Source organism: Gymnoscopelus braueri, assembly GCF_963280865.1.
Source record: "Gymnoscopelus braueri genome assembly, chromosome: 17".
In the NCBI taxonomy this organism is placed as follows: Eukaryota; Metazoa; Chordata; class Actinopteri; order Myctophiformes; family Myctophidae; genus Gymnoscopelus; species Gymnoscopelus braueri.
In genome coordinates this window covers 50,497,599-50,525,335 of record NC_137617.1, presented here as the reverse complement: position 1 = coordinate 50,525,335, position 27,737 = coordinate 50,497,599, and the positions used below count along the sequence as shown (strand labels likewise).

The 27,737-nt window shown below is 43.6% G+C and overlaps 1 protein-coding gene across 1 annotated transcript in view; it reads right to left on the bottom strand.

Moving 5' to 3' along the window:
• Positions 1 to 27,737, bottom strand: part of afap1l2 (actin filament associated protein 1-like 2) — a 93,558-nt gene that overhangs the window by 6,294 nt on the left and 59,527 nt on the right. Inside the window, exons 5-14 of the mRNA XM_080455439.1 lie at positions 22,206 to 22,344; positions 20,655 to 20,881; positions 15,864 to 16,046; positions 14,961 to 15,047; positions 14,713 to 14,797; positions 13,334 to 13,438; positions 10,715 to 10,926; positions 6,235 to 6,380; positions 4,433 to 4,547; positions 2,160 to 2,456 (exon numbers count right to left, since the gene is read on the bottom strand). Coding sequence (XP_080311565.1) covers positions 2,160 to 2,456; positions 4,433 to 4,547; positions 6,235 to 6,380; positions 10,715 to 10,926; positions 13,334 to 13,438; positions 14,713 to 14,797; positions 14,961 to 15,047; positions 15,864 to 16,046; positions 20,655 to 20,881; positions 22,206 to 22,344 — 1,596 coding nt within the window. The remainder of the gene's footprint in view (positions 1 to 2,159; positions 2,457 to 4,432; positions 4,548 to 6,234; positions 6,381 to 10,714; positions 10,927 to 13,333; positions 13,439 to 14,712; positions 14,798 to 14,960; positions 15,048 to 15,863; positions 16,047 to 20,654; positions 20,882 to 22,205; positions 22,345 to 27,737) is intronic.

Below are 27,737 nucleotides of genomic sequence, written 5' to 3'. Positions count from 1 at the left end.
GACGCAGAGGACATTTTAGAACCGAAGGGGACGCATGCACGCACGCAATTTTCGTTTTTCTCCGGGTTTGTTACTTTTTTGGGGGTTTTAATTCGGTTAATTCGGTACAAAAAATGTACTCCATTAAGTGTAGATGTCGGAGGTTTTTTCTTTTTCTTTTTCCTTCATCCCAAAAGTGGAGGGATACCCCCTGCCTCCCTGTTTTAGCGTTTATAACTGTAACTGTATTATTTAGTACTGTGTGTGTTTATTTACTTATTTACTGTTTTTGTGTGACTATTCTCATGCCAGTCCCCCGATGTTTGTGGCAGGTCTGGTGCGGATCGGAGCAACGATGCGCCGAGCAAGTGCAGATGTTACATTTGTGACGTCCAACGTTGGTCCGCCCGCCTGCCCGCCCGCCCACCTTCCAGGCAATTTATAAAATAGCAGATCTACAAGCTCACAACGCGTCGCACTGCGACGCGTTGTGAGCTTGTCGATCGGCTATTTTCAGCGAAAGCTTTCCCCTCAATAACACGAAACGGAAAATACACCAGCATTGAGCCCTGAGGGACTCCGGTTACCCATATGGGGTTTAAGTGGTTAAAGGGACAGTTCACCCCCAAAATGACTTTTTTTATATCGATTACTCACCCCATGGAGAATTGAATTCATGGATATTTTTTTGTTTTTGTCTCATTCCTAAGACAGTTATTGATGACCGGCAGAGACTCAATGGAGACTCTTTAGCTGAATTCCAAAGCCCCAAATCTGGGCCACTCGCTCACTCACACTCGCTCACTCACACTCGGTCACTCCAGCGAGGCGGTGTTACGGTAAAATTGGTGACCTGCCGAAATATGTGACAGTCCTGTAGACATGACATAACGTCAGTGTCCCAACGTAAATCATTGCGGTTCGTTTATTAGCAGAGTTCAACCTAGCCACTCCATGTAGGTTATGTGTAGGGGTGGGACGATATATCGATAGATACTTTCTCCCGCGATAACTAATCGATATACTGCCGAAAAATATCGATATTAAAAATGTTTTTTTTTTTTTTTTTTTTTTAGTTTGTGATACGTTGTTTTTCCTACTCTGTATTTGTGTAATGATGATTTTGAACTGTTTGGTGCTATTTTATGTGTTTATGAATTGAATACAAGGACTATCGTGATATATCGTTGGTGAAATTTCATGCAATATATCGTGATATCGCAATATATCGATATTTTCAGATATCGTGATATATCGTTGGTGAAATTTCTTGCAATATATATTGAATATCGTGATATCGCAATATATCGAATATCGTCGAATATCGTGATATATATTGTTATCGTGGGCCTAATATCGTGATATATATCGTATCGTGAGGTACCCATATCGTCCCACCCCTAGTTATGTGAAGTCCACAACATGGTCACATATTTCGGCAGGTCACCAATTTCACCGTAACACCGCCGTGCTGGAGTGAACAGGTGTGAGTGAGCGAGTGGGCGAGATTTGGGGCATTGGAATTTGTCTTTTGAGTCTCCTATCGGACACTCCACCAGTCATCGACTTATTGGCTTAGGAATGCGACAAAAAACACAAAAATAAATCTCCATGAATTCAAGGCTTCATGGGGTGACTAATCCATAGAAAAAACGTTATTTTTGGGGTGAACTATCCTTTTAAGTTCTAGTATTTCTAGTATATCTAGTAATATGTTTTGTTGAAACTCCTGCTCACTATAGACCGCCGAAGTCTGACGTCATTTACACATCCTTTGTTTGTCTACCTGGTTCGCAGTTTTCCACCCCCGTTCTGAATCCCATAGACGTATTTAATATCGCGTCAAATAAGAACTGTGTTCCAAAAATAAACAAATGACCCCGGCGTGTTGACTCTTATGGATATGAAGCATCAACTGACGGTGAGAAAACTCTAATGTTACTTCCGCCAAATTAGTTATATTTTCGCCAGAAACAGACTGCATCAAATATAAGTGACTGACTATCATAAACGATACAGAACCTCCTCCCTGACAATAACGCCGACACGCGGTGTTTATTTTTGGACCACAATTCTTATATGAGACGATTCTAAGATGACCCAATGTTATTCTCCATAGAGAAATTACTTCCGCAAACCTGGGGATGAACGAGTCACGTCAGGACATCGGTGCTCTATACCTCTCTCATGGGACCAGGCTGTTCCTCCTGTTCCTCCTCCTCCTCCTCTGTGGGGGGGCCGGGTGAGGAGGCGGGGGTCTCCCTGTGCGTGGGCGGGGTCTTACTGCCGGAGGGCGTGTGGAGGAAGGAGCGCACGGGGAGGAGGTCCAGGTAGACCCTGCTGTCACCGTCCTCCTCCTCCTCCTCCTCCTCCTCCTTGGTGTCCACGGAGGACATGATGATGTCACTGAGCTCCTCCTGGACGCCGTGGTCCTCGCCGTCTGGCAGGAGGCTCTGCTCCTCCTCCTGGAGGTCCTCCTGCTGGGACCACATGACCTCAATCAATCAATCAATCAATCAATCAATCAATCAATCAATCAATCAATCAATGTTCATGAAGCACATTTCATATAAATCAGGGGTCTTCAATGTTTTCAGGCCAAGGACCCCCTAGCTGAGAGAGAGATGAAGCAGGGACCCCCTCCTCTATATTGTATAAAATGGTGTTTCAGATATACTTTTGCTGCTCTTTTCTCCCTCTACACCTATAACTCTTTACCAAAAATAGCAGATCTACAAGCTCGAGGCGTTGTGATCTGCAATTTTTTGGCTAAAGTTCTCCTCAGAAAAGGGATGCTAGGGTTGAAGTGGTTAATATAAAAAAAGAAATCATATCACACAAAGATTTGGCGGACCCCCTGTAGTAACTCTGAGGACCCCCTAGGGGTCCCGGACCCCCTGTTGAAGACCCCTGATATAGAGTACAGAAGTCCTGACGTCACTCGTTCCTCTTGGTACTCCAACACCTCAGTGTCACTGAAGACTAAGCTTCAAACCTCCCAAAACAAACTGATTCGACTACTCCTTGGACTGGGGCCCATGACCCACCTTTCTCCCACTCACTTTGCCAGCCTAGGCTGGCTCAGGGTGGAAGACAGGGTTAAACAACTAAAAATGGGACTGGTCTTAAAAATCGTAAAGGCAGATTTGCCCGAAATGCCCCCCTATACCCCCCTATACCCGCTTATCTGTCTAAATACCTCCAAAAAGTTAGTGACACCCACAGTCACGAAACTAGAGTGAGCGTAAACAACAATCTGGTACCACCCACCCATAAAACAAACATGGGCAAATTCTCCTTCTACAGCACAGCCACCAAGGTATGGAATAGTCTAACCCCATCCCTCAAAAAATGCAGTTCGCTCCATGGGCTCATTTAAAACAGCCCTAAAAACTCATCTTTCTGGAGGCCAAAAGAGGAGGTATTACCAGTTTCCCGGTAGACAGACGATCCCCCTCCCCTTTTTTGTATATATATATGTCACAGGGAGATTGTAGAACCAGGGAGATTGAAGACAGAGCGCTCGTTTTTAGGCACGGGGCTTCGGGGCGAGGCGGGGCTTTGATGCGACGCGGACCTGTCTTTTGTTGTTCCCCCCCACGTAGCAACCAGGAAGCTACGCTAGGGGAACGCTGAACACGCGTTCACACGCACACGTGATAATAGTTATTGTCCATGACGGAGGCGCGCCGACTCAGCAGAGCGTGAGGCCGAGGAGGCGCGAGTGCCCGCGCTGACCGGCCGATACTCTGCTAGTTGAATCAGCGCCGTCCGAGTTGTGAACCGATAGGGACAGAATCGTTCTTTTCATGGATCACTGTGTGTGTGTGTGTGTGTGTGTGTGTGTGTGTGTGTGTGTCAGGGAGAAACTAAAAAAAAAGCCAGAACACAATAAAAGTATCTTAACAGTCCTGCTTTCAATAAACCAAATTGAAAGCATGAGCGCGTGTGCGCGCGCGTGTGTGTGTGTGTGTGTGTGTGGGGTCGCGGCCATATATGTGTGTGCACTTTAGTTGGGAAGCCTGGCTCGTGGAACCCTCTAGTGTTGTTTCTAAATTGAAAGCATGAGCGCGTGCGCGTGTGCGTGCGCTCGCGTGTGTGTGGTCGCGGCCATATATGTGTGTGCACTTTAGTGAATGGCCTTTTTAACTCCTTGAGATAAATGTTGTTTATTATTGCTCTGTTCTATTGTAAATGTTATATATCACTGTTATTTCATTATTGCATTGTTGTTGTTGATTACTGTTTTTACTGTTCAAGCACTTTGTAACTTTGTTTAAATAAGTGCTATACAAATAAAGTTTTATTATTATTATTATTATAGGCCCCGGACAAATTGATATGCATTACGCCACAGATCCCCAATTAGATACCATCTGCTTGGGACCCCAATCCACAGTAGATGTACAGTAGATGTACAGTAGAGGTTACTGTACAGTAGAGGTTACTGTACCTCGGGGTCGGCCGCTATAGAGGCCACATCATCATAGAGCTCATCAGAGGACGGATGGACAGACGGCAGGTTGTCGATGTAGGTGTTGGGCTCCGAGTACCTCCTTTGCATCAGGCTACACACGCACACGCACACACGCACACACACACACACACACACACGCACAGTGGCAAGAAAGAGTATATTCACTCAAATACTAGTACAATTTAGGTACTAGGACTTTACTTGAGTATTTCCATTTCATGCAGCGTTATGCCATGCTATGCTAAACCACCATTCAGCTTACATGCAAAATTAATGTTTTTGATGTCATCATCGCACATGCATGTGTTTTGCAGTGAAATACACATAATTCACAGGGGTCTTTTTGACCACACTAATACACAGCATATAATCTCAATTCAAAACAATGGGATTCAGGCCAAAGTGTCTAAAAGACTGTGAAAGGATCTGAATACTTCTTCCTGCTCTGGACGAGTCTCCCATGTGAGGCCGAGCCCCTTCCTTCAGTAAAAACCCTCATTAAGACAGGGAAAGCATCTATATCACTTTAGCCATTATCTTATACTTTGGCTATTAAAAAATAGCAGATATATCTTCTTTTTTTTTTATCAAGAACATACATTTTGTTCAAATCTTTGAATATATATATTTTTTACTCAAATCTTTGCTCCTGGGGGATTCTACAAATGTCTTCTAAATCCTAACAGATTTAAAAAAAAATACTTATGTTGCTATAATATCAGTGGTTCTCAAACTTTTTCATGTCAAGGACCCCCAAAATGTATTTGGCTGCGGACCCCATCTCAAAATATTTTGTTCCTTCTGGGGACCCCCCAGAAGCAAAGATTAGAGTAAAAAATGTTCGCTTTAAAAATATATATATGTTACAGGGTGAATGGAGAACCAGGTAGATTGAAGAAGGCGCGCTCGTTTTTACCACCCACCCAGCAATTCTGTAGAAGCAACACTAGAGGGAGCCACGAGCCAGGCTTGTGCACAACATATATGGCCGCGACCATACACACACACACACACACGCGCTCATGCTTTCAATTTGGTTTATTGAAAGCAGGACTGTTAAGATACTTTTATTGTGTTCTGGCTTTTGTTTTGGCTTTTGTTTTAGTTTCTCCCTGACACACACACACACACACACACACACACACACACACACACACACACACACACACACACACACACACACACACACACACACACACACACACACACACACACACACACACACACACACACACACACACACACACACACGCACACACACAGTGATCCATGAAAAGAACTATTCTGTCCCTATCGGTTTACAACTCAAACGGCGCTGAGTCGACTAGTAGAGCATCGGCCGGTCAGCGCGGGCACTCGCGCCTGGAGGCGCGAGGGCGCGCTTCCTCGGCCTCAAGCTCTACTGAGTCGGCGCGCCTCCGTCATGGACAAGCGTGTGCGTGTGAACGCGTGTTCAGCGTTCCCCTAATAAACCCCCGCCTCGCAGCCCCGCGTCCTCCTTCTCGCGAGCCTCGCTAATAAACCCTGTCTCGAAAAGCCCCGCCTCGCACCGAAGCCCCGTGCCTAAAAACGAGCACTCTGTCTTCAATCTACCTGGTTCTCCATTCACCCTGTGACATATATACTATATTCAAAGATTTGCAAAAATTCTCAAGATTGTTCTAAAATAGCAGATCTACAAGCTCATAGTGCCGCGCTATGAGCTTGTAGATCTTCTATTTTTCAATAGCGGAGGAGGTCTTAAACATGTTCCTTCAGTAAAAAGATGAGGGTCTCACTATAAGGAGGTCTTGGCGGCGCTGACGATGCTGGAGATCCTGTCGGCGCTGACGTAGTCGTACGTCAACTCCTCTGGGTCCGTCTTTGTTCCTGTCTGGGACAGCAACAACCCCAACCAGTGACCCATGTCTGCTGATGACCTGGCCTAGAGGAGAGGAGAGGAGAGGAGAGGAGAGGAGAGGAGGGGAGGGGAGAGGAGAGGAGAGGAGAGGAGAGGAGAGGAGAGGAGAGGAGGGGAGAGGAGAGGAGAGGAGGGGAGAGGAGAGGAGGGGAGAGGAGGGGAGGGGAGAGGAGAGGAGAGGAGAGGAGGGGAGAGGAGAGGAGGGGAGAGGAGAGGAGGGGAGAGGAGGGGAGGGGAGAGGAGAGGAGAGGGGAGGGGAGGGGAGGGGAGGGGAGGGGAGAGGAGAGGAGAGGAGAGGAGAGGAGAGGAGAGGAATGTATTCACTGCTTAGAACCGATGTGTAAATTAACTCCAGACCCAGTGACCGACATGTGGGTCGGATCGGCGGTTCTGAACGCCTTCACATGCGGCCGAACTCTGCTCACATGCTATCTCTCATTTAAAGGAGAAATCCGGACATTTTAAGTGTTATCTTTGATGTGTCGTTACTCACCTACCGACGTAAAAAGTGGCATTGTTTATTTCCAGAGATTCCCCTGTCGTCATTTTTTTCAACCCCCTCCGTTGTCATAATGGGAGCGCGTGGCTTAGGGAAATTCGTCTATTATAACCGATGCAAAGTTATTTTTTTCTCTACTACTACTCATTGTGGAGTCTCATGATAGTCAAACATGCAGTGAAAGTTCCTGAGAGGCTACCGCTAATGACGAACGAGCTAACGCTAGTTGCTTGTTTCTCAACATGGCAACACCAAGTTGCCAGGTTCATGAGACTCCACAATGAGTAGTAGTAGAGAAAAAAATAACTTTGCATCGGTTATAATAGACGAATTTCCCTATGCCACGCGCTCCCATTATGACAACGGAGGGGGTTGAAAATATGACGACAGGGGAATCTCTGGAAATAAACAATGCCACTTTTTACGTCGGTAGGTGAGTAACGACACATCAAAGATAACACTTAAAATGTCCGGATTTCTCCTTTAACGTGGCGTCACGGCAGCCCGTTGACTCACAGAGGAATACATGATTGCTTTATTTTAGCGTAACTAGAACGCGCACTGCTCACTGCTCGTAATGGGTTAAATTAATATACAAACGTATGGTATGATTTATGACGATGAGATTGGTGTCATTCATGTAGGCTACTTGACAAAGATTGTACCATCACGGAATACATGAAAGACTGCTGTTTCCACAGAGTGCCAATGCATTGCAAGTAGTGTGTGTGTGTGTGTGTGTGTGTGTGTGTGTGTGTGTGTGTGTGTGTGTGTGTGTGTGTGTGTGTGTGTGTGCGTGCGCGTCAGACACGGACATGAAAGGGAGCTAGGCGAGCGGGGGAAACTTCATGCTCTGTTTGGTCGTATTCTGGTTCTTCATGTCGGGGCATTTGGGGAATATTTAAGGGCGTGTTATTTAAATGACGCTCGGTTTCAGCCGTCAGATTTATCAAAGCTCCGACCAAATGTACGCTAGGATTGGCTGTATAGGATCGCTTCATAAATGTGACTTTGTCGTTGCCCCACGGCCAGATTTATGGCAAAAAAAATAAGCATTTTTTTTTACGCTCCATTGATAAATGAGGGCCAGTATGTAAAATCAATTACTAGGGGTGAACCGTTTAAACAGTTGATCTAAACCGCCACTAGGTGGCAGCCTTGTCTAGGTTTTGGTATGAAGTGTTGCTAGGCTCTAGTCTACAGGTTCAACCCTCCTACAGTCAGTATCATCAGTAAAACTCCTTTCACTCTGATTTTAATTTCTGGCCGTAGGTTCTTTTTGTCTTCTGTGATCAGATCACACAAGTCGCATTGACAAGACAAGTGTACCCATGACCCATGACCTTTGACTGTACTATGGAACTTCAATAAATCAATACGTAGGACATAATAACTAGTTTATGTGTTTTTCAGTTTATGGAAAACAAATATGCAGAAGGAATCATAAACATGTCGGGATAAAAGCCTTTGAGACCAAACAAAGAATGTGATTGGCTGTGAATGACTTTCTGAGTAACAGGGTGGTACTGGTGGAAACTTCATGAAAAAGGGTGTTCCTCTATAAGATCCTCTAATCCCTGGATACCCTGACCCCACACACACACACGCGCGCGCGCACACACACGCGCACACACACACACACACAAACACTTGTGAATGCACGTACACACCAAAACCCCCCACCCACACACTGATGTGTGTGCAGTGAAACCAACCCACCCACCCACACACTCTCACACACACACACACGCGCACACGCATGCACTCGCTCACACAAACACACACACATATACAGAAACCCAGAAAGTTGTCATCCTACATCATAGTCGTGTCATACTGTGTAGATCAGTGGTTCCCAAACTTTTAGCTTCCAAATGTTTGAATTTGTTTTCAACCCAGAAGAGTTTCTGGAAATCATTCAAATATATTTTAAAACAATAATAATGAACGACTACATTCTGGCAACGAAAAATAAAGGGATATTAAGTCGCGACCCACGAAAATGGATCCTCGAACAAAAAAGGGGTCCGACCCACTGTTTGGATAACTACATTAGAAGAGTTAGGACGTCACATTCTAATACAGCCCAAATACCCAATCTCAGCACCGGCCCCAGTGGCGCACCTCGCTAATCACTTGAATCTAAAACCATTACCACTGGAAGTCTGGGTTCGACTCCCGCTTGGGATAATACTTTTTCAAACAACCGCAGACTACTTTTTTTCGGCGATAAAGTATAGTTTTGGACCATGACGGAGGCGCGCCGACTCAGCAGACCTTGAGGCCGAGGAGTCGCGCCCGAGCGCCTCCAGGTGCGAGTGCCTGCGACGACCGGCCGATGGTCTGCTAGTCGACTAAGCGCCGTCCGAGTTATGTACCGATAGGCACAGAATCGTAAATGATGTTGTGGGGACTGCGTTTGCCCCAACTGCCAGTCAGTGCACTAACATAGCTCACGCGAGCTATGTTAGTGCACTGACTGAATGATGCTAAAGGAGCATTAGTTCTCACCTCTAGCGCTGCTAGCTGTGTCCCGTACAGACTGATGCTAAAGGAGTATTAGTTCTCACCTCTAGCGCTGCTAGCTGTGTCCCGTACAGAATGATGCTAAAGGAGCATTAGTTCTCACCTCTAGCGCTGCTAGCTGTGTCCCGTACAGACTGATGCTAAAGGAGCATTAGTTCTCACCTCTAGCGCTGCTAGCTGTGTCCCGTACAGAATGATGCTAAAGGAGCATTAGTTCTCACCTCTAGCGCTGCTAGCTGTGTCCCGTACAGACTGATGCTAAAGGAGTATTAGTTCTCACCTCTAGCGCTGCTAGCTGTGTCCCGTGCATGTAGTTGGGAAGCCTGTCGACTAAGCGCCGTCCGAGTTATGTACCGATAGGCACAGAATCGTAAATGATGTTGTGGGGACTGCGTTTGCCCCAACTGCCAGTCAGTGCACTAACATAGCTCACGTCGCCAGGCTCTCTCCCCACCCGCCCCCCCGCCCCCTTGTGCTTCAACTATATGCAAAAAGGCTGTTCGCGTCCCATACAGACTGATGCTAAAGGAGTTCTCACCTCTAGCGCTGCTAGCTGTGTCCCGTACAGACTGATGCTAAAGGAGCATTAGCTCTCACCTCTAGCGCTGCTAGCTGTGTCCCGTACAGGCTGATGCTAAAGGAGTATTAGCTCTCACCTCTAGCGCTGCTAGCTGTGTCCCGTACAGAATGATGCTAAAGGACTATTAGTTCTCACCTCTAGCACTGCTAGCTGTGTCCCATACATACTGATGCTAAAGGAGTATTAGCTCTCACCTCAAGCGCTGCTAGCTGTGTCCCGTACAGACTGATGCTAAAGGAGTATTAGTTCTCACCTCTAGCGCTGCTAGCTGTGTCCCATACAGACTGATGCTAAAGGAGTATTAGTTCTCACCTCTAGCGCTGCTAGCTGTGTCCCATACACGAACAGCCTTTTTGCATGTAGTTGGGAAGCCGGCTTCCCCTATTGGGCGGGCACGCGGGCGGGGACTTCTTTCCTCTACATTAGAAGAGTTAGGACGTCACATTCTAATACAGCCCAAATACCCAATCTCAGCACCGGCCTCAGTGGCACACCTCGCTAATCACTTGACTCTAAAACCATTACCACTGGAAGTCTGGGTTTTTTACTTTTTCAAACAACCGCGGACTACTTTTTTTCGCCGATAAAGTATAGTTTTGGACCAAGACTGATGCTAAAGGAGTATTAGTTCTCACCTCTAGCGCTGCTAGCTGTGTCCCGTACAGACTGATGCTAAAGGAGTATTAGCTCTCACCTCTAGCGCTGCTAGCTGTGTCCCGTACAGGCTGATGCTAAAGGAGTATTAGCTCTCACCTCTAGCGCTGCTAGCTGTGTCCCGTACAGGCTGATGCTAAAGGAGTAGAGGTGTTCGGGGCTGGGGTCCGGCAGGACGCTGCAGCCCTCCAGAGGGACGGCGGGCTGGCTGGCCTTGGTCTTCCCCTTGTCCTGGTAGAACCACAGCTGTCCGTCTTTGATCAGACACCAGCGCGGTCTCCACTGGCTGTTGACCAGCACGTTGAGGTAGCCTGCAGGAGCACACACACACACACACACACACCAACACACACGTACATACACACACACCAACACACACATACATACACACACAAACACACACACACACACACACCACCATGCATCATTATGGCTGTCGAGGTTACGAAATTTAAGTTGGCGATTCATTGTCATACAAGATTTTATACAATACCTATACATACAAGAATTATGAATAAAAATGTAATTTATGTTTGGCCTTTATGCTTCGTAATCAAAAAAAGCGAAATATCTTAAATATACAAAGAGATTTCACAAATATTTGTTTGTTGTACGACGTACATTCCTGCCAAGATACGCATTTATGGGTCAAAGTATCGCCAGGTCAAGCGGTTATACCTCACAGTGGGTTCAGATTAGACGACAAGCACTTGTTGTAGTGTTATGTTCAGTGGTTTGTAATTAACGGTAACTTGCTTTGAACATAATTTGGGTTCTGTTTAGGTAAATCATTCATTTTCATTAAGGTTAGGGCAAAGTTATTAGCCCCTGGACCCCGATTTCAAATGAATTGTTGTCCTGGTAAAAAAAAACATATAGCTAGCTAGCTTGCACAAAGCTCTCATAAAGACAAAATATGAGCGAGTGATTGAGGGCCATGAGAGAGACACCTTTCTGAGTGTTATGTGGAAGCAGACATGTTGTGTGTTTACCTGAGGTGTTGTGTGTTTACCTGAGGTGTTGTGTGTTTACCTGAGGTGTTGTGTGTTTACATTACAGTCATTTAGCAGACGCTTTTATCAAAAGCGACTTACAATAAGTGTATTCAACATAGGTAGGGAACGAAAACTACTAATCACCAGAAGTCTTTAGTGCATTTTCTGCAAAAACAAGCAACCAAGAGTATACCTAGCGCTAAGGTAAAAGTGCAATATATCAGCTACCTATTTCCTTAAACAGATGAGACAAAATAGCTAAATCAAATGAGCATGAGCTAAAACAAATAAGTGTATCGACTAAACAAGATCCAATAAAACAATACAACAATAGAAAACAAGCGTTCGTACAACTAGTTAACAACAAGTAGGTCAGGCAGAGAGGAAGGGTAGTGTTTCCTGAAGAGGTGGGTTTTCAGCCTGCGGCGAAATATGGGCAGTGACTCTGCTGTCCTGACATCAGTGGGAAGTTCATTCCACCACTGTGGGGCCAGAACAGAAAAGAGTCGTGACCGTGTGGATCGGCCAGAAGGACCCTTGAGTGACGAGGCAATCAGTCGCCCCGAGGTGGCAGACCGGAGTGGTCGGGCAGGGGTGTAGGCATCGACCATAGCCCAGAGGTAAGAAGGAGCTGTTCCTTTCACTGCCCTATAGGCTAGCACCAGGGTTTTGAACTGGATGCGAGCCGCTACGGGGAGCCAGTGTAGAGAACGGAGAAGGATGGTTGTGTGGGAGAACTTGGGGCGGTTGAACACCAGACGACCTGGTGTTGTGTGTTTATCTGAGGTGTTGTGTGTTTATCTGAGGTGTTGTGTGTTTACCTGAGGTGTTGTGTGTTTACCTGAGGTGTTGTGTGTTTATCTGAGGTGTTGTGTGTTTATCTGAGGTGTTGTGTGTTTACCTGAGGTGTTGTGTGTTTATCTGGTGTTGTGTGTTTATCTGAGGTGTTGTGTGTTTACCTGAGGTGTTGTGTGTTTACCTGAGGTGTTGTGTGTTTATCTGAGGTGTTGTGTGTTTACCTGAGGTGTTGTGTGTTTATCTGAGGTGTTGTGTGTTTATCTGAGGTGTTGTGTGTTTATCTGAGGTGTTGTGTGTTTACCTGAGGTGTTGTGTGTTTACCTGAGGTGTTGTGTGTTTATCTGAGGTGTGTGTGTTTACCTGAGGTGTTGTGTGTTTACCTGAGGTGTTGTGTGTTTACCTGAGGTGTTGTGTGTTTATCTGAGGTGTGTGTGTTTACCTGAGGTGTTGTGTGTTTATCTGAGGTGTTGTGTGTTTATCTGAGGTGTTGTGTGTTTACCTGAGGTGTTGTGTGTTTATCTGAGGTGTTGTGTGTTTACCTGAGGTGTTGTGTGTTTACCTGAGGTGTTGTGTGTTTACCTGAGGTGTTGTGTGTGTGTTTACCTGAGGTGTTGTGTGTTTACCTGAGGTGTTGTGTGTTTACCTGAGGTGTTGTGTGTTTACCTGAGGTGTGTGTGTTTACCTGAGGTGTTGTGTGTGTTTACCTGAGGTGTTGTGTGTGTTTACCTGAGGTGTTGTGTGTGTGTTTACCTGAGGTGTTGTGTGTTTACCTGAGGTGTTGTGTGTTTACCTGAGGTGTTGTGTGTTTACCTGAGGTGTGTGTGTTTACCTGAGGTGTTGTGTGTGTTTACCTGAGGTGTTGTGTGTGTGTTTACCTGAGGTGTTGTGTGTGTGTTTACCTGAGGTGTTGTGTGTGTGTGTTTACCTGAGGTGGCGACACATTTCTCGGGGCTCTCTAGAGACGATGGTTTCTTCTTGCCAATGTTCATGAGGTTGCTGAACTTCAGCCCGGCTCCATATTTCTTCTTCACTGTGGATTTGAGGGGAAACATGGCTTAAGTTTAGTTAAGCCATTTTCTCATAGAGTTATAATGTTTCAGAGTGCAATACACCTCCCAACCGATAGGGTCGCGAAGTTGAAAGCATATGGTGAAAATACGGAGAAAATGGCCACCGATCAGATTAAAATGCTTATTATTGAACAATACGGATGATACAGGTACTTCTGAGGGCCTGTACATAAATGCAACATCTGTGGCCATGGGGTAAGCACTTTGTATTTGAAGTGTTTATATAGATGTACGGGCCGTAATTAGAGAGAGTGCAAACACCAGGTTGAAGTTCATCCACGACGGTGGTGACAGTCGACCGTCGTGTATCTATGGCTATTTCTCCCTCTAACATTTCCCGTGTTTTTAGTTTATTGAAATAATGTTTCCAGTGCATAGCCTACTGCAGGCCTTGTTGACTAGATTTAGAAGAGATTTTGAAGTTCTTGCTCCTGAAATAATCGATTATTTATATGGGGAAAAGCCGTCATTTAACATGCAAGTCAGTGGGTGTCAAGCAGAGCTTGCCAGGCCTTGGTCTGACAGAGTGGAGTGGGTGGGGCTTTAGCGAAGGGTCCATTATAGGCTTGCTTAAAGTGACATTAGTGCTTATACTTAACTCTCTCAGTGCCAATAAAAAAAAAAATTGTTGCGAACTTTGCCAGAATTTGTTTTTTGTTTTTTCAAAGAAAAAAAAAAGTGCTTAGGAAGCGAGATACAGCCTTTTTCAGTTATAGGTTAAACAAAGAGTGGATGGAGCTGCAAATCTTCAGATAATGATATCTTGGGTTCAGAACACTTTTTTTCAAAAAAATAATAATAATAATATTATTTTTTTTTAAACTCGGGATTTCTCGTTCTGGCACTGAGGGTATAACCCGAAAACTCGGGATAACTCGGGGTCTGGCACTGAGAGAGTTAAGAATAAGTGACTAATCTTTCCGAACATTTTAGACATATGCTGCTTATTTTATTCGCTATCAAATACCATTGGTGATTGATGTATTATTACAAATGAGTATACAGTAGATATTGTGCAAACTTCTACAGAAGGAAATACACACGTTAAACTATCTTCAACTTCCAAGTTCCAACTGAACTTCATTTATCACAAGGGACATTTTTTTTGTGTACAAGCAACGCACAAATTCCTGTTACATAAGCAAAAAAACAACAACGATTGAATATCAGCTTAGAGATTTAAAAAGAAAAATGGGGAAATAAATGTATATATATTTATTAAGTACTAGCTCACCGTCTTTGGTGTCAGGAGTGTCAGCGTGGCTGTCAGTGCTGCTTCCACTCTCTGAGGCTACAGATTGTCGCTCACTGAGCTCCCCCTGTGAGGCCACATTAACATGTTAATACATATGGTGTGAGAGGTGTAGTATTAGACTGGTTAATCACTTATCTTCACAACAGGCAACAATATGTACAGTTGGAGGGATATACCTTGGTACAGATGAGTATTATATTACAGTAATATATTACAGTAATCTGTACCTTGGTACAGATGAGTCTAGGAGAGTCAGAGCCAACGTGTTGAGAGTCACAGCTCTCTGCCGGCCGAGGACTGATGTCCTGAATGACCTGGTGGAGAAAACACACACACACACACGCACACACACACGCACACGCACACACACACACACACACACACACACACACAATTTGAATGCTGAAAAGTAACACGTTTTGGACATAGACGATATGCTACTGTATAATCCATAATAAATGTCTGTTCATAGTGTTATCCATAATAAAAAACAGAGGTGGTAGAAACTGGGTTCTGTGTGTGGTGCGTGTGTGCGTGTATTGTCTCTGGCAGTGTTGATTTCGTCGACTAAAACTATGACGAAAAATGTTGGTCGACTGCCTTTTTTCACTGAGGAAAACTGAATAAAAACGAAATAAAAACTAAGCCATGATGACTAAAACTAAGACTAAATATATTGACAATTTCATCAACAAATAAAAACTAGACTAAAATGTCAGTGAGGGATCTAATGGAGAAGAGATCCAGTAGAACTAAAAGACAAGACATTTTATGTTTGGTTGCGCTCGGGTGTTGCGCTCTGAAAATAGCAGATCTACAAGCTCACAACGCGTCGCGCTGCGACGCGTTGTGAGCTTGTAGATCTGCTATTTTCAGCATGAAACCAAGTGTAAAATCAGTCATGACGCCATCAAGGCACCGCCAACATACATTATAGTCGACTAAATCAACTGTAGATTTAGTCGACTATAATCTTATGATATTTAAGTCGACTAAAACTAGAGAAAAACTAAAGCATTTCAGATGACTAAAATATGACTAAAACTAAATGGAAATTTGATTCAGAAGACTATGACTAAAACGGAATCAAAATTTGCTGTCAAAATCAACACTGGTCTCTGGTCTCTGACCCTCAGCCACTGTTCCGTCTGCTCCTTGCTCTGCAGACCCAGGACGATGGCCTCTCCGCCCAGAGGGACGATCTTCAGCTTGTGCTCCTTCCTCCTGGGCTGATGCTTCTCCTTGTAGACCACGCTGCAGCCCAGCAGACTGACGTCCAGCAGCGGGGTCTGCTCCTTGGAGCTCTTGTAGCACTGAGAGGAGATAACACAATAACGCGCACGTTATCAATCTGGGAACCCATCGCCAAATAAAAAGGAAAAACAGCGCCCTCTGCTGTTTTTTACTCTTTCACTTGGCTCTGGGGGGGAGCTAAATGGAGCACCCGTGCGCAAGGAAACCCCGGTTTTGGTCTGCCCTCAGCGCTCCACTTCCGGTGGTGCGTTTTGGTTATAAGCCCACTTGTTTGATGAAAGAACAAGTTAAAATGTGAATATCTTTCCGTGGTTTTGTCTGCTCCGAGGACGCTATTGTTAAATGGGTTTCGGTTTGTTTTCAGTGGGAAGCGAGAGCACAGACAGTAAATCCCGCCCACTACATTTGATTGGGTAAAGCGCGGCCTGCTTCCTGATCTGAAGGCACGCCCACTTGTAGGCCAGTGCGTACACGTTATGACGGACCCCCACCGACAGATTCAAGCGGAGAGCAGAATCTGTTCTTGAGAGATTAGGTCCTTATAAGCCATTCAATCCGGAAATGCATCCGTGTCATTTTAAAGATTTATTTTGGGCAGTTCAAAAATAGCAGATCTACAAGCTCATAGCACGGCACCGAGTGCCGCGCTATGAGCTTGTAGATCTGCTATTTTTGATAAGAAATCGTGAATCGAGTATACTGTATATATACATTTTTAAATCAAATCTTTGCTTCTGGGGGGGGGGGGGGGGGTCCCTGGAACAACATATTTTGAAATGGGGGTCCGCGGGCAAATACATGTCATTTTGGGGGTCCTTGACATGAAAGCAGTTTGAGAACCACTGATAATATAGCAACATATATTTTAGATTGATATATTTCTATATTATAGACTGTTTAGATTCAGAAGCAAAGATGTGAGATGTTTGCTTTAAAAAACATATTCAAAGATTTGCACGCATTTTCACAATTTAAAAAATAAATCATTACTATAGATAGAGTGTTTGTTCAGTAACAAAGGGTTCGAGCAATTTTTAAAGGCACGTTCCTGGTGTGTTAAACAGCGTTGTCTTCCTGGTGTCAGTGTGTAGTACAGTAACCAGTGTCTCTATAGATAACTGTGTCAGTGTGTAGTACAGTAACCAGTGTCTTTGTAGATAACTGTGTCAGTGTGTAGTACAGTAACCAGTGTCTTTGTAGATAACTGTGTCAGTGTGTAGTACAGTAACCAGTGTCTTTATAGATAACTGTGTCAGTGTGTAGTACAGTAACCAGTGTCTTTATAGATAACTGTGTCAGTGTGTAGTACAGTAACCAGTGTCTTTATAGATAACTGTGTCAGTGTGTAGTACAGTAACCAGTGTCTTTATAGATAACTGTGTCAGTGTGTAGTACAGTAACCAGTGTCTCTATAGATAACTGTGTCAGTGTGTAGTACAGTAACCAGTGTCTCTATAGATAACTGTGTCAGTGTGTAGTACAGTAACCAGTGTCTGTGTAGATAACTGTGTCAGTGTGTAGTACAGTAACCAGTGTCTTTATAGATAACTGTGTCAGTGTGTAGTACAGTAACCAGTGTCTTTATAGATAACTGTGTCAGTGTGTAGTACAGTAACCAGTGTCTCTATAGATAACTGTGTCAGTGTGTAGTACAGTAACCAGTGTCTCTATAGATAACTGTGTCAGTGTGTAGTACAGTAACCAGTGTCTGTGTAGATAACTGTGTCAGTGTGTAGTACAGTAACCAGTGTCTTTATAGATAACTGTGTCAGTGTGTAGTACAGTAACCAGTGTCTTTATAGATAACTGTGTCAGTGTGTAGTACAGTAACCAGTGTCTTTATAGATAACTGTGTCAGTGTGTAGTACAGTAACCAGTGTCTTTATAGATAACTGTGTCAGTGTGTAGTACAGTAACCAGTCTTTATAAAAAAACTGTGTCAGTGTGTAGTACAGTAACCAGTGTCTTTATAGATAACTGTGTCAGTGTGTAGTACAGTAACCAGTGTCTCTATAGATAACTGTGTCAGTGTGTAGTACAGTAACCAGTGTCTTTATAGATAACTGTGTCAGTGTGTAGTACAGTAACCAGTGTCTTTATAGATAACTGTGTCAGTGTGTAGTACAATAACCAGTGTCTATAGATAACTGTGTCAGTGTGTAGTACAGTAACCAGTGTCTTTATAGATAACTGTGTCAGTGTGTAGTACAGTAACCGGTGTCTTTATAGATAACTGTATCAGTGTGTAGTACAGTAACCAGTGTCCTCATAGATAACTGTGTCAGTGTGTAGTGTAGTACAGTAACCAGTGTCTTTATAGATAACTGTGTCAGTGTGTAGTACAGTAACCAGTGTCTCTATAGATAACTGTGTCCGTGTGTACAGTAAACGGTGGGAGGTTGTGGGTTGAATTCCTGTGGTAGACAGTAATCCACGGTCTGTGGCAGGGATGTACAGTCATTATAGTCCACAGATAATATAAGAACCGTAGATCAGATACAGTCATTTGTGAAAACCCCCCAAAAGGCAGATTCTAAAACAAGAAGGTTTCAGAAAGCATGGATAATTAAAGGGATAGTTTACGCCCGAAATGACAAAGCCAATAATTTGATGACCGGTAGGCAGCGATTCCGATAGGAGACACAAAGAGTCTGCTTTGTGTCTCCTACCGGAACCGCTGCCTACCGGTCATCAAATTATTGTCTTAGGAATGAGACAAAAACAAAGAAATATCCATGATTTCTTTTTTGGTGAACTATCCCTTTAACACCTTTGGAACAGAACACAACCAATACAACTAAATGATTACAATCCACAGAAAGATCAGAAGACATAATTCACTGTGTCTTTTGTAACATTTTCAATTCAGTCTCAATCCGTTGACTTCCACTTTAAAAAAAGAGTAATCGTTAAATATTTCAGAAACTATAGAACGTACATGGGCAACTGGCGGCCCCGGGGCCACATGCGGCCCCCACCTTCACTTAATGCGGCCCCCACCTTCACTTAATGCGGCCCGCAGGTTAATATCAGAATAGTGATATATTATTGATTTCAGCTGTTATGATTCAGAACATGCAAACATGACCCGCTTTAACTACTTCAGTCTATATTAGTAGCTTAATGACTAGTATTAATTACAATTGTATTGTCTTTTTTATGTCCAATGTATTTGTATTTAAGTTCATAAAGTCAACATAAGTAGGTACCAAGATGGCACAGTGCCAGCCAGCTGTTTGTAAACCTGGGGGTACCTACCTGTCAAGCCCTGTTAAGAAATGTAATGTACAAATTCATATGTCGTCTTGAAAAGTCTGACAATCATGTTATTAAGATTTTAATTAACCCTGTCAAGAGTTCTACTCGGTTCTCTTCCATGATATGGAGACATTGGCGTAACAGCCTCTACTGACTTTGAACAGCTGTAGTTGGACTGTTTTTTAATGTTTTTTCTTTCTTTTTATTATTTTATTGTTTTTACTGTGTGATTGTCATCTGTTGTATGGACCCCGAGTCTGAAATAAAGATTGAATTGATATAACTAAATGCATTTGAAATTAAATACAAATGTTATTTCTCAGGATTCCACTTAAAAAAGTAGCACCAAAAAAAAATCTGAATTCCAATTCAAAAATAGCAAAAATAGCAGATCTACAAGCTCAAAACTCGACGCGTTTTGAGCTTGTAGATCTGCTATTTTTGTGTGACATAGAATGGGCCGACAGTATATGCAATGTGTTCCTCTGGAGTGAGTGTGGAAATATATAGCCTCTGCATCATCAAAGTTGTATATAATGTATATAATAAGTTAATATATAGTGGCCCTCTGCATCATCAAAGTTGTATATAATGTATATAATAAGTTAATATATAGTGGCCCTCTACATCATCAAAGTTGCATCACCCCTGCTATAGAACATTATTAAGACCTGAGGCCGATTCTACTTAACTCTCTCAGTGCCACGCCCCGAGATATCCCGAGTTTTTCCCGAGTACCCTCCGTGCCAGCACGAGAAATCCCGAGTTTTTACTTTTGACTGTGGTCGCGCTATTCTGTTTATTTTTCATGATCACTTTCGCTTCCTGACTACTTCAGACTCACCCGGAGCCGGATGTAAAAAAAAAAATTCATTTCCGGGTCACGTTGTTTTTCTCCGGTGATTTTCGACCAGAATAGGGAAAGTCACGGCTTTTCACACGGTATAAAAAGCGAACGGAGAGGTCCACGTCTACTCTCTTTGGTCTGGGTGACGATCAGTCATCGTAGTCGTGTATCGCATCGTAATTTAGCCCGATCAACGATTGTCGAAAATGTCAACATCCGGTTATGACCGGATATGACGTGAGCCTGTTTGGGAGGGGGCGAGTGAGCCAGCGAGGTCATCAATGTGTCGATTTGTTGCTCTCTACTGGTAGAACTGTATTATGGGTTTAAAAACCCAATCAGATCATTTATTTGAATGAAAAATTACAAAATTAAAATAAAATAAAAACCGCAAATTGCTGGCACTGGGGGAGTACTTTATGAAAATATTCTTGGCACTGAAAGAGTTAATGTCTTTCAAATCCTAAAAGTTTTAACCCCAAAGTTATGTGTATTTGGCTGCTGTTTTATGTTTTTTCCCCCCTTTGACTCCGAGGCGGATGCAGTTCCTCCCTCCACTCACCAGGAGGCGCTGGTCTTTGACGACACACAGCTGCTTGGCCCACTGGCCCAGCCACTTCTTCCTCCACAGGAAGGCACAGATGCGGGCGTCCTTCATCAGCTCGATGGAGGCCTCTGCTGACGGCCACTGGTGCTGCGCCGACGAAGACGACGACGAAGAGCACTTCCCCCGGGTCACTTCCTCCTCGTCGTACGACTCGTAGGACGAGCTGACCGCCTCGCCGTCGTCTGAGGAGGAGAGGGTCAAAGGGTCAAAGGTTAACTCATTAACTGCCAGAAAAGTAACTCATTAACTGCCAGAAAAAAAACATCGTCTATAGCTGCCGAGTGTTTTTACTAACCGTAGAAAAATCTTATAATATTATTCTTCACAACGATCCACCCGACGATCACTTTAGCAGACGTAGGGGGCTCGTTTTTTTTTCTATCTCGTAGACGTAGACGTAGAATAAGGGTTGGTTTCGCCCAAAACAACAGAAAGCAGAGAAAAACGTTTTTTTGGCCCCTTTTTTACAAGGAAGTGAATGGGCTGTCCCTTTTGGCCTGTCCCTTTTGGCCTGTCCCTTTTGGCCTGTCCCTTTTGGCCTGTCCCTTTTGGCCTGTCCCTTTTGGCCTGTCCCTTTTGGGCTGTCCCTTTTGGCCTGTCCCTTTTGAGCTGTCCCTTTTGAGCTGTCCCTTTTGAGCTGTCCCTTTTGAGCTGTCCCTTTTGAGCTGTCCCTTTTGAGCTGTCCCTTTTGGCCTGTCCCTTTTGAGCTGTCCCTTTTGAGCTGTCCCTTTTGAGCTGTCCCTTTTGAGCTGTCCCTTTTGGGCTGTCCCTTTTGGGCTGTCCCTTTTGGGCTGTCCCTTTTGGGCTGTCCCTTTTGAGCTGTCCCTTTTGGGCTGTCCCTTTTGGCCTGTCCCTTTTGGCCTGTCCCTTTTGGCCTGTCCCTTTTGGCCTGTCCCTTTTGGCCTGTCCCTTTTGGCCTGTCCCTTTTGGCCTGTCCCTTTTGGCCTGTCCCTTTTGGGCTGTCCCTTTTGGGCTGTCCCTTTTGGCCTGTCCCTTTTGGGCTGTCCCTTTTGCGATCACGTGACCTGCTGCCTCTGTGTCTCCCTGAGAGTCAAATGGTGACTCACAGGACAGCGAGATAGATTACTATCTAAAAAGATTTTCCATTGATGGTTTGTTACTCCTCATAGTAATAGATTACTGTATCAGAATCAGAATCAGTTTTATTGTCACATCACAGGTTTACAAGTTAAAAAAGTGGGTGAAATTCGTTTTTGTACATCGTTCCCATCGCAACGTTAATTTCCATAGAAAGAAGAGGGGGGGGGGGGAGAGGAAGAGGGGGCAAGTGGGAAGGAGATCAAAACAAGAGAGCAAGCAACAGAAGGCCAGTCCATAAGTGCTTGTCTGTCATAACTCCTCAGACACCCGACGGTGTAGGAAAAAAAGAGAAGGCTAAAAAATACTAAAAAGAAGGAAAAACGTTGCGACGCTACGGAGCGATTACGAAAGCAGCCGTTCTCCATGGCGCTCCCTACTACTCATTAGATTACTATCATGTCTTACCATTGATGGTCTGTTCGTAGGGCTGGGCCTCCTCATAGTAACCCTCCACACACTCCACTGGGGTGGGAGGTGGAGGAGCGCCCCCTGGTGTTGTGACTGGAGTAGCAGGCAGAGGGAAGGGCTCCCGACCAACTACACCCTAAAAAAAAACAGAGAAAAAGTACAACAGCAATTACTCTCAGAGTTATGAGGTCCTGAAAAAGGTTTGATAGCCACTGTGCTACAGTACATGGAACGGAGCATTAACTCATTCAGTGCCAATGACGTGTAACACGTCAAAACAGTGTTTTCAGTGTTTACACAAGGTGGTGCTGTTCGCCAACCTATGAGTGATCCTATGACTTCAGGAGAAGAGTAAACCCTGAAATAACGTAATCACAACAAACCCAGCCCCGTCCCATCTAATGTTAAAGGATTTAGACAAATTATACATTAAAACTAGACTAATTCCCAAGGAGGAAATGGGCTGATTATAACAACTATAGGTATATAACAGCACTGAGAGGTTTTAGTGGTCCTCAGGCTAACTGGGGCCCTCAGACATTCCATGGACCAGCCACTGGTTTAAATGGTCAAATATCTGCATGAATACAAGTCTCCATGGGGCGACTAATCCATAGGGGGAAAAAGTCATTTTGGGGTGAACTATCCCTTTAAGCCATTAAGACCTGGAACGCATCTGTGTTACTTTAGATTTCTTTGGCTATTCAAAAATAGCAGATCTACTATGAGCTTGTAGATCTGCTATTTTTGAAAAATCTTGAAAAAATATTTTTCCGATTTTTTTTCAAAAAACTGTTAGGATTTAGTTTTAAAGGTCCTTACACACCGGGGCGATTTTTTTCATGCGAATAATACGTTTTTTTTAAAAACCTTATAAAGTCAATGCAAGCTTCCACACCAGTTTCGCGGAGCGAAAAAAGCGTCTTTTAATTATTCGGAACGAGTCCGAATTTTGCGTATATTCGCCGGTGTGTAACCGCCTTAAGAATGGCCTCAGGTCTTAAGGGGTTAAGTCCTAAAGTCAGACATTCAGCAGGTACAGAGGCAGACTGTTAGAATGCACCATGTATGTTATTACACATACATCTTACAAGCTGTTTAAGTGAATATGAGCCCGTCAGAATGCCTGACATCAGCATCTGGAGGTTTGTTTTAATTTTTTCCCTAATTTATCCCCCCCCCCCCACACACACACGCCCCCACACATCAACCTGTGTTTTCCCTCAGCTCAACAGTTAGCTATAATCCACCTGTCATGTTGAGCATGTGAGGGGAATTCCCCTCCGTAAGCAGTCTGTGTCTGCTCTGACACACACACACACACACACACACACACACACACACACACACACACACACACACACACACACACACACACACACACACACACACACACACACACACACACACACACACACACACACACACACACACACACACACACACACACACACACACAAGGTTAGGATGAGGTATTTAGAGGTTAGGTTTAGGGTTAAGGTTGGAGTTATGCCTGATTTTTTGTTAGGTGCATGCCAGTGTCATGCACAAAAACAGTGGATCTACAAACTCATTGTATTCTATTCTATAACATTCTATTCTATTCTATAACATTCTATTCTATTCTGTCTACATCGTATGTGTTTCTAATCCATTGTGCAGACAGTTTATCACATCATTATTACTATTTTTTATTACGCTTATTACATATTATTAAAAATAGCATATCTACAAGCTTAGAGCGCAGCACGAAGTACATCTGCTATTTAAAAAAAATATATCTATAAATTTGGGGGTCTTTGACATGGAAAACGTTGAGAATCGCTGCTGTAAATAACTTCTACAAGCTTTGCTCCTCACAGCATGTCTCTGACAACATGATACATTACTCAATGATAAGTCAATAGATTTATAGCACAACCATAATTAAGTGTCTGGTATTGATGTGACACAAAGTCTGGATTTATACTTTGAACCAAAATGTTTTTGATCTAATCGTAGTCTACTCTACGTAGCCCAAAAACTAAACACAAATGTATCCCAGTTTTACAGAGTGACGATGGATCCAGAGATGATCTATCTCAATCATAACTCTCTGATGTGTGCTGTCATAAATAACTCTCTGATGTGTGCTGTCATAAATAACTCTGATGCACAGGCAGGGCATAGATATAGTCTTCTAGCCTGTCAGCGTCTGTGAATAAACCTATTATTGCTCCTGTATTGATGATGATTTGTGTTGTGTTGTATTATGTATTATGCATTATGTATTGTATTGTATTGTATGTCTTCTTCAATACACATAGCATAGGACCACAATGGAAACAAGCCCTCAGGTTGTTGTTTTTTGTGTTATCCTCCTAGCATTGCTTGTATAATAAGTTTTTGTTAATAAAGTAATCAATCAATCAATCAATGCAGACAGCCATGGTCCTGATGTGGGCTGTAGGTCAAGGGACTGGGGACCCCCCAAAATAATCATGTTTGAACTTGGGACCCCCACAAAATAATCATATTTGAACTTGGGACCCCCCAAAATAATCATATTTGAACTTGGGACCCCCACAAAATAATCATATTTGAACTTGGGACCCCCACAAAATAATCATATTTGAACTTGGGACCCCCACAAAATAATCATATTTGAACTTGGGACCCCCCAAAATAATCATATTTGAACTGAGGACCCCCCAAAATAATCATATTTGAACTTGGGACCCCCCCAAATAATCATATTTGAACTTGGGACCCCCCCAAATAATCATACCTGAACTTGGGACCCCCCCAAAATAATCATACTTGAACTGAGGACCCCACACCCAGACAAGCACTTGGAATTGTATAGGAGTTGAGGCATTGCATTTCATTTGACTCGGTTCCACAGATAAATGTTGTGAAAATAGCTCAAATAAACTAACCCTAACCCTAACTACCAGCTCGGCTATTTTCACAATGTTTGCCTCTTTATTACGTAATATTTGTACATTTTTGGCCAATTCTGTATTTAAAAGGTCTTAAAAGTCATACGATTTTTACTTTATAAATGTGCAGATACCCTGTATACACTTATGTTGGTTTGTTTACTGTTGAGTGAGAAAACAATGTTGCATATTATAAGCTAACCATCTGGGGACCCACAACAAATAATTTGGGGTCCCCTCTGGTGGTCCTGACCCCCAGTTTAGGAACCAGTGCTGTAGGGGCCAGACTGGGATTCCCCGGGTGTTGAGCTCTGGTTCCTTCACATCTAGACGTAACGCTCAGCAGATGTGATGAAGCTACAACAACATGTGATGTCATGGAGTCATCTGCATAAGGATGGATTTAAAGCTAAATAACATCTCACCGCTGGAAAAACTGTGTCCTAACGTGTGATTTGAGAAACAGTGTGGAGGAGCCCCCCCACCCCCCCCTTTTTTAATGTATTATATCAAAAGTCCCTAAAAAGCATTGCCATTCTATGTCACACAAAAGTAGCAAAAATAGACGATCTACAAGCTCAAAACGCGTCGCACTGCGACACGTTTTGAGCTTGTAGATCGGCTATTTTTGCTATTTCTTAAATGGAACCCTGACATCTTTTTTTGCTATTCTTTAATTAGAATCCTGAAAAGTAACATTTTTTTTTAATTTCAAATGCATTTAGTTATACTTATGTTAACTTTATGAACTTAGATACAAATACATTGGACATAAAAAAGACAATAGAATGTTAATACTAGTCATTAAGCTACTAATATAGAGTGAAGTAATTAAAGCGGCTCATGTTTGTATGTTTGCAAATTGTAACAGCTGAAATCAATAATATTTCAGTATTCCGATATTAACCTGCGGGCCGCATTAAAGGACAACTTCGTTTTTTTAGAACCAAGGTTTATGTTTTAGATTGTAATTAAAGTAAATAAAAGATGAGTGTTAACATTTTTAAATGTACTGCTTTCTATAGTTTTAGCAATTTTCGCAATCTTTTTTACAGTGGGCGGTCTGTCCGGTGGCTAAATATCTGTCTTTTTTTCTCTTTTTACACAATAAGCCGGCGTTTTCTTTATTATTATTCACAGTAGCTCTTCTAGCCCCCAATAACTCACATCTGGCCATCAAAGACCACAGGACCTTTTTTAATGTGTAAAAAAGGCATATTTAGCCACCGAATGCCCCCGCCCACTGTAAAAAATATCGCGAAAATTGCTAAAACTATAGAAAGCAGTGAATGAAAAAAAAATAGCACTCATCTTTTATTTACTTTAATTACAAGCTAAAATATAAACCTTGGTTGTAAAAAAAAACAAAGTTGTCCTTTAAGTGAAGGTGGGGGCCCCATGTATGATTATAAATGAATCTTGATTTCATTCACCTGTGTGATTCCCATAGCTGCACGTTCCTCCTAACACAGCTGATTTTAATTACAGAGCTACTCCCTTTTGAATCTCATCCAAGATGACGTCCAGACGGTGTATTACTCACATAGAGTTAAAAATAATAGAGAAGGCTCCGGAAATCCCCCCCCATCCACTCGTATGGAGTTGCTCACCCTGCAGTGCATACTCCTTTTTCACCTCTTCTTCCTGGTTGGGAAATGTGACGGGGGGGCGGGGCCTATTCCGGGCCTCTGTGGCGCATTTTGCGTAGTAATGTCACCTCCGTGCGCAACCCTGTGCGCAAGCTCGTGAGTCGAGCCCATTGGTCGAAACCCAGGTTTCACAGGGCTTTCACAGCATATCTGGGGTTTTATGTAAATTGGTCTCCAAACAGGCCAAACTGATTTGCCCCGCTCGTGACGTCACAAGCGATACAATCTCTCCCGTTTTTCAGTTCCAACATTAAGTGGTAGGGGGAGGGGGGGGGCCTAAATTGCCACGGACCCCCAAATGAAAATGTTTTGTGCCAGGGACCCCCAGAAGCAAAAATATCAGTACATTTTCGCTTTAAAAAATATAAATATTCAAAGATATGCACACTTTTTCAAGGTTTTTCAAAAATAGCAGATCTACAAGCTCAGCTTGTAGATCTGCTATTTTTGAATAGCCAAAGCTAAGTGGTTAAAAATGATTGTGACACTATTAACTCATTTCGCTGGGGACCCCCTGGTACTCCCTCAAGGACCACTGGTGGTCCCCGGACCACTGGTTGAAAACCACTGCCTTAAATAACTGCGGACGTTGGCCCACACACTCGCCATAGGTATTTTTACAGCTTGGCAAAGCTGTGAACGAACAGACCCTGCAACTAGTTGTCACTTTCTCGTTACTTTCTCACTTTCTTCCTATTGGCTAAAGGCCAGCCAATGAGGGGTCGCCAACAGGCTTCCCATACTCTGAACCAAGCCCCACCTGAAGCTGCTGCCGCCACCACCGGGTGGTCAAATCTGGTATTGCAAGACATCCGTATTTAAAACGCTAGGGCGCGTGCTTCTATCGTCTGCAACCCTAGTGTGTGTTTACAAACGGCCGGATGAGCCACAATAATGGATATACATTTTCTGTGACCTGTTGAAAAGGTAAGAAAAACGTGCATTTTTGGCGAGAGATG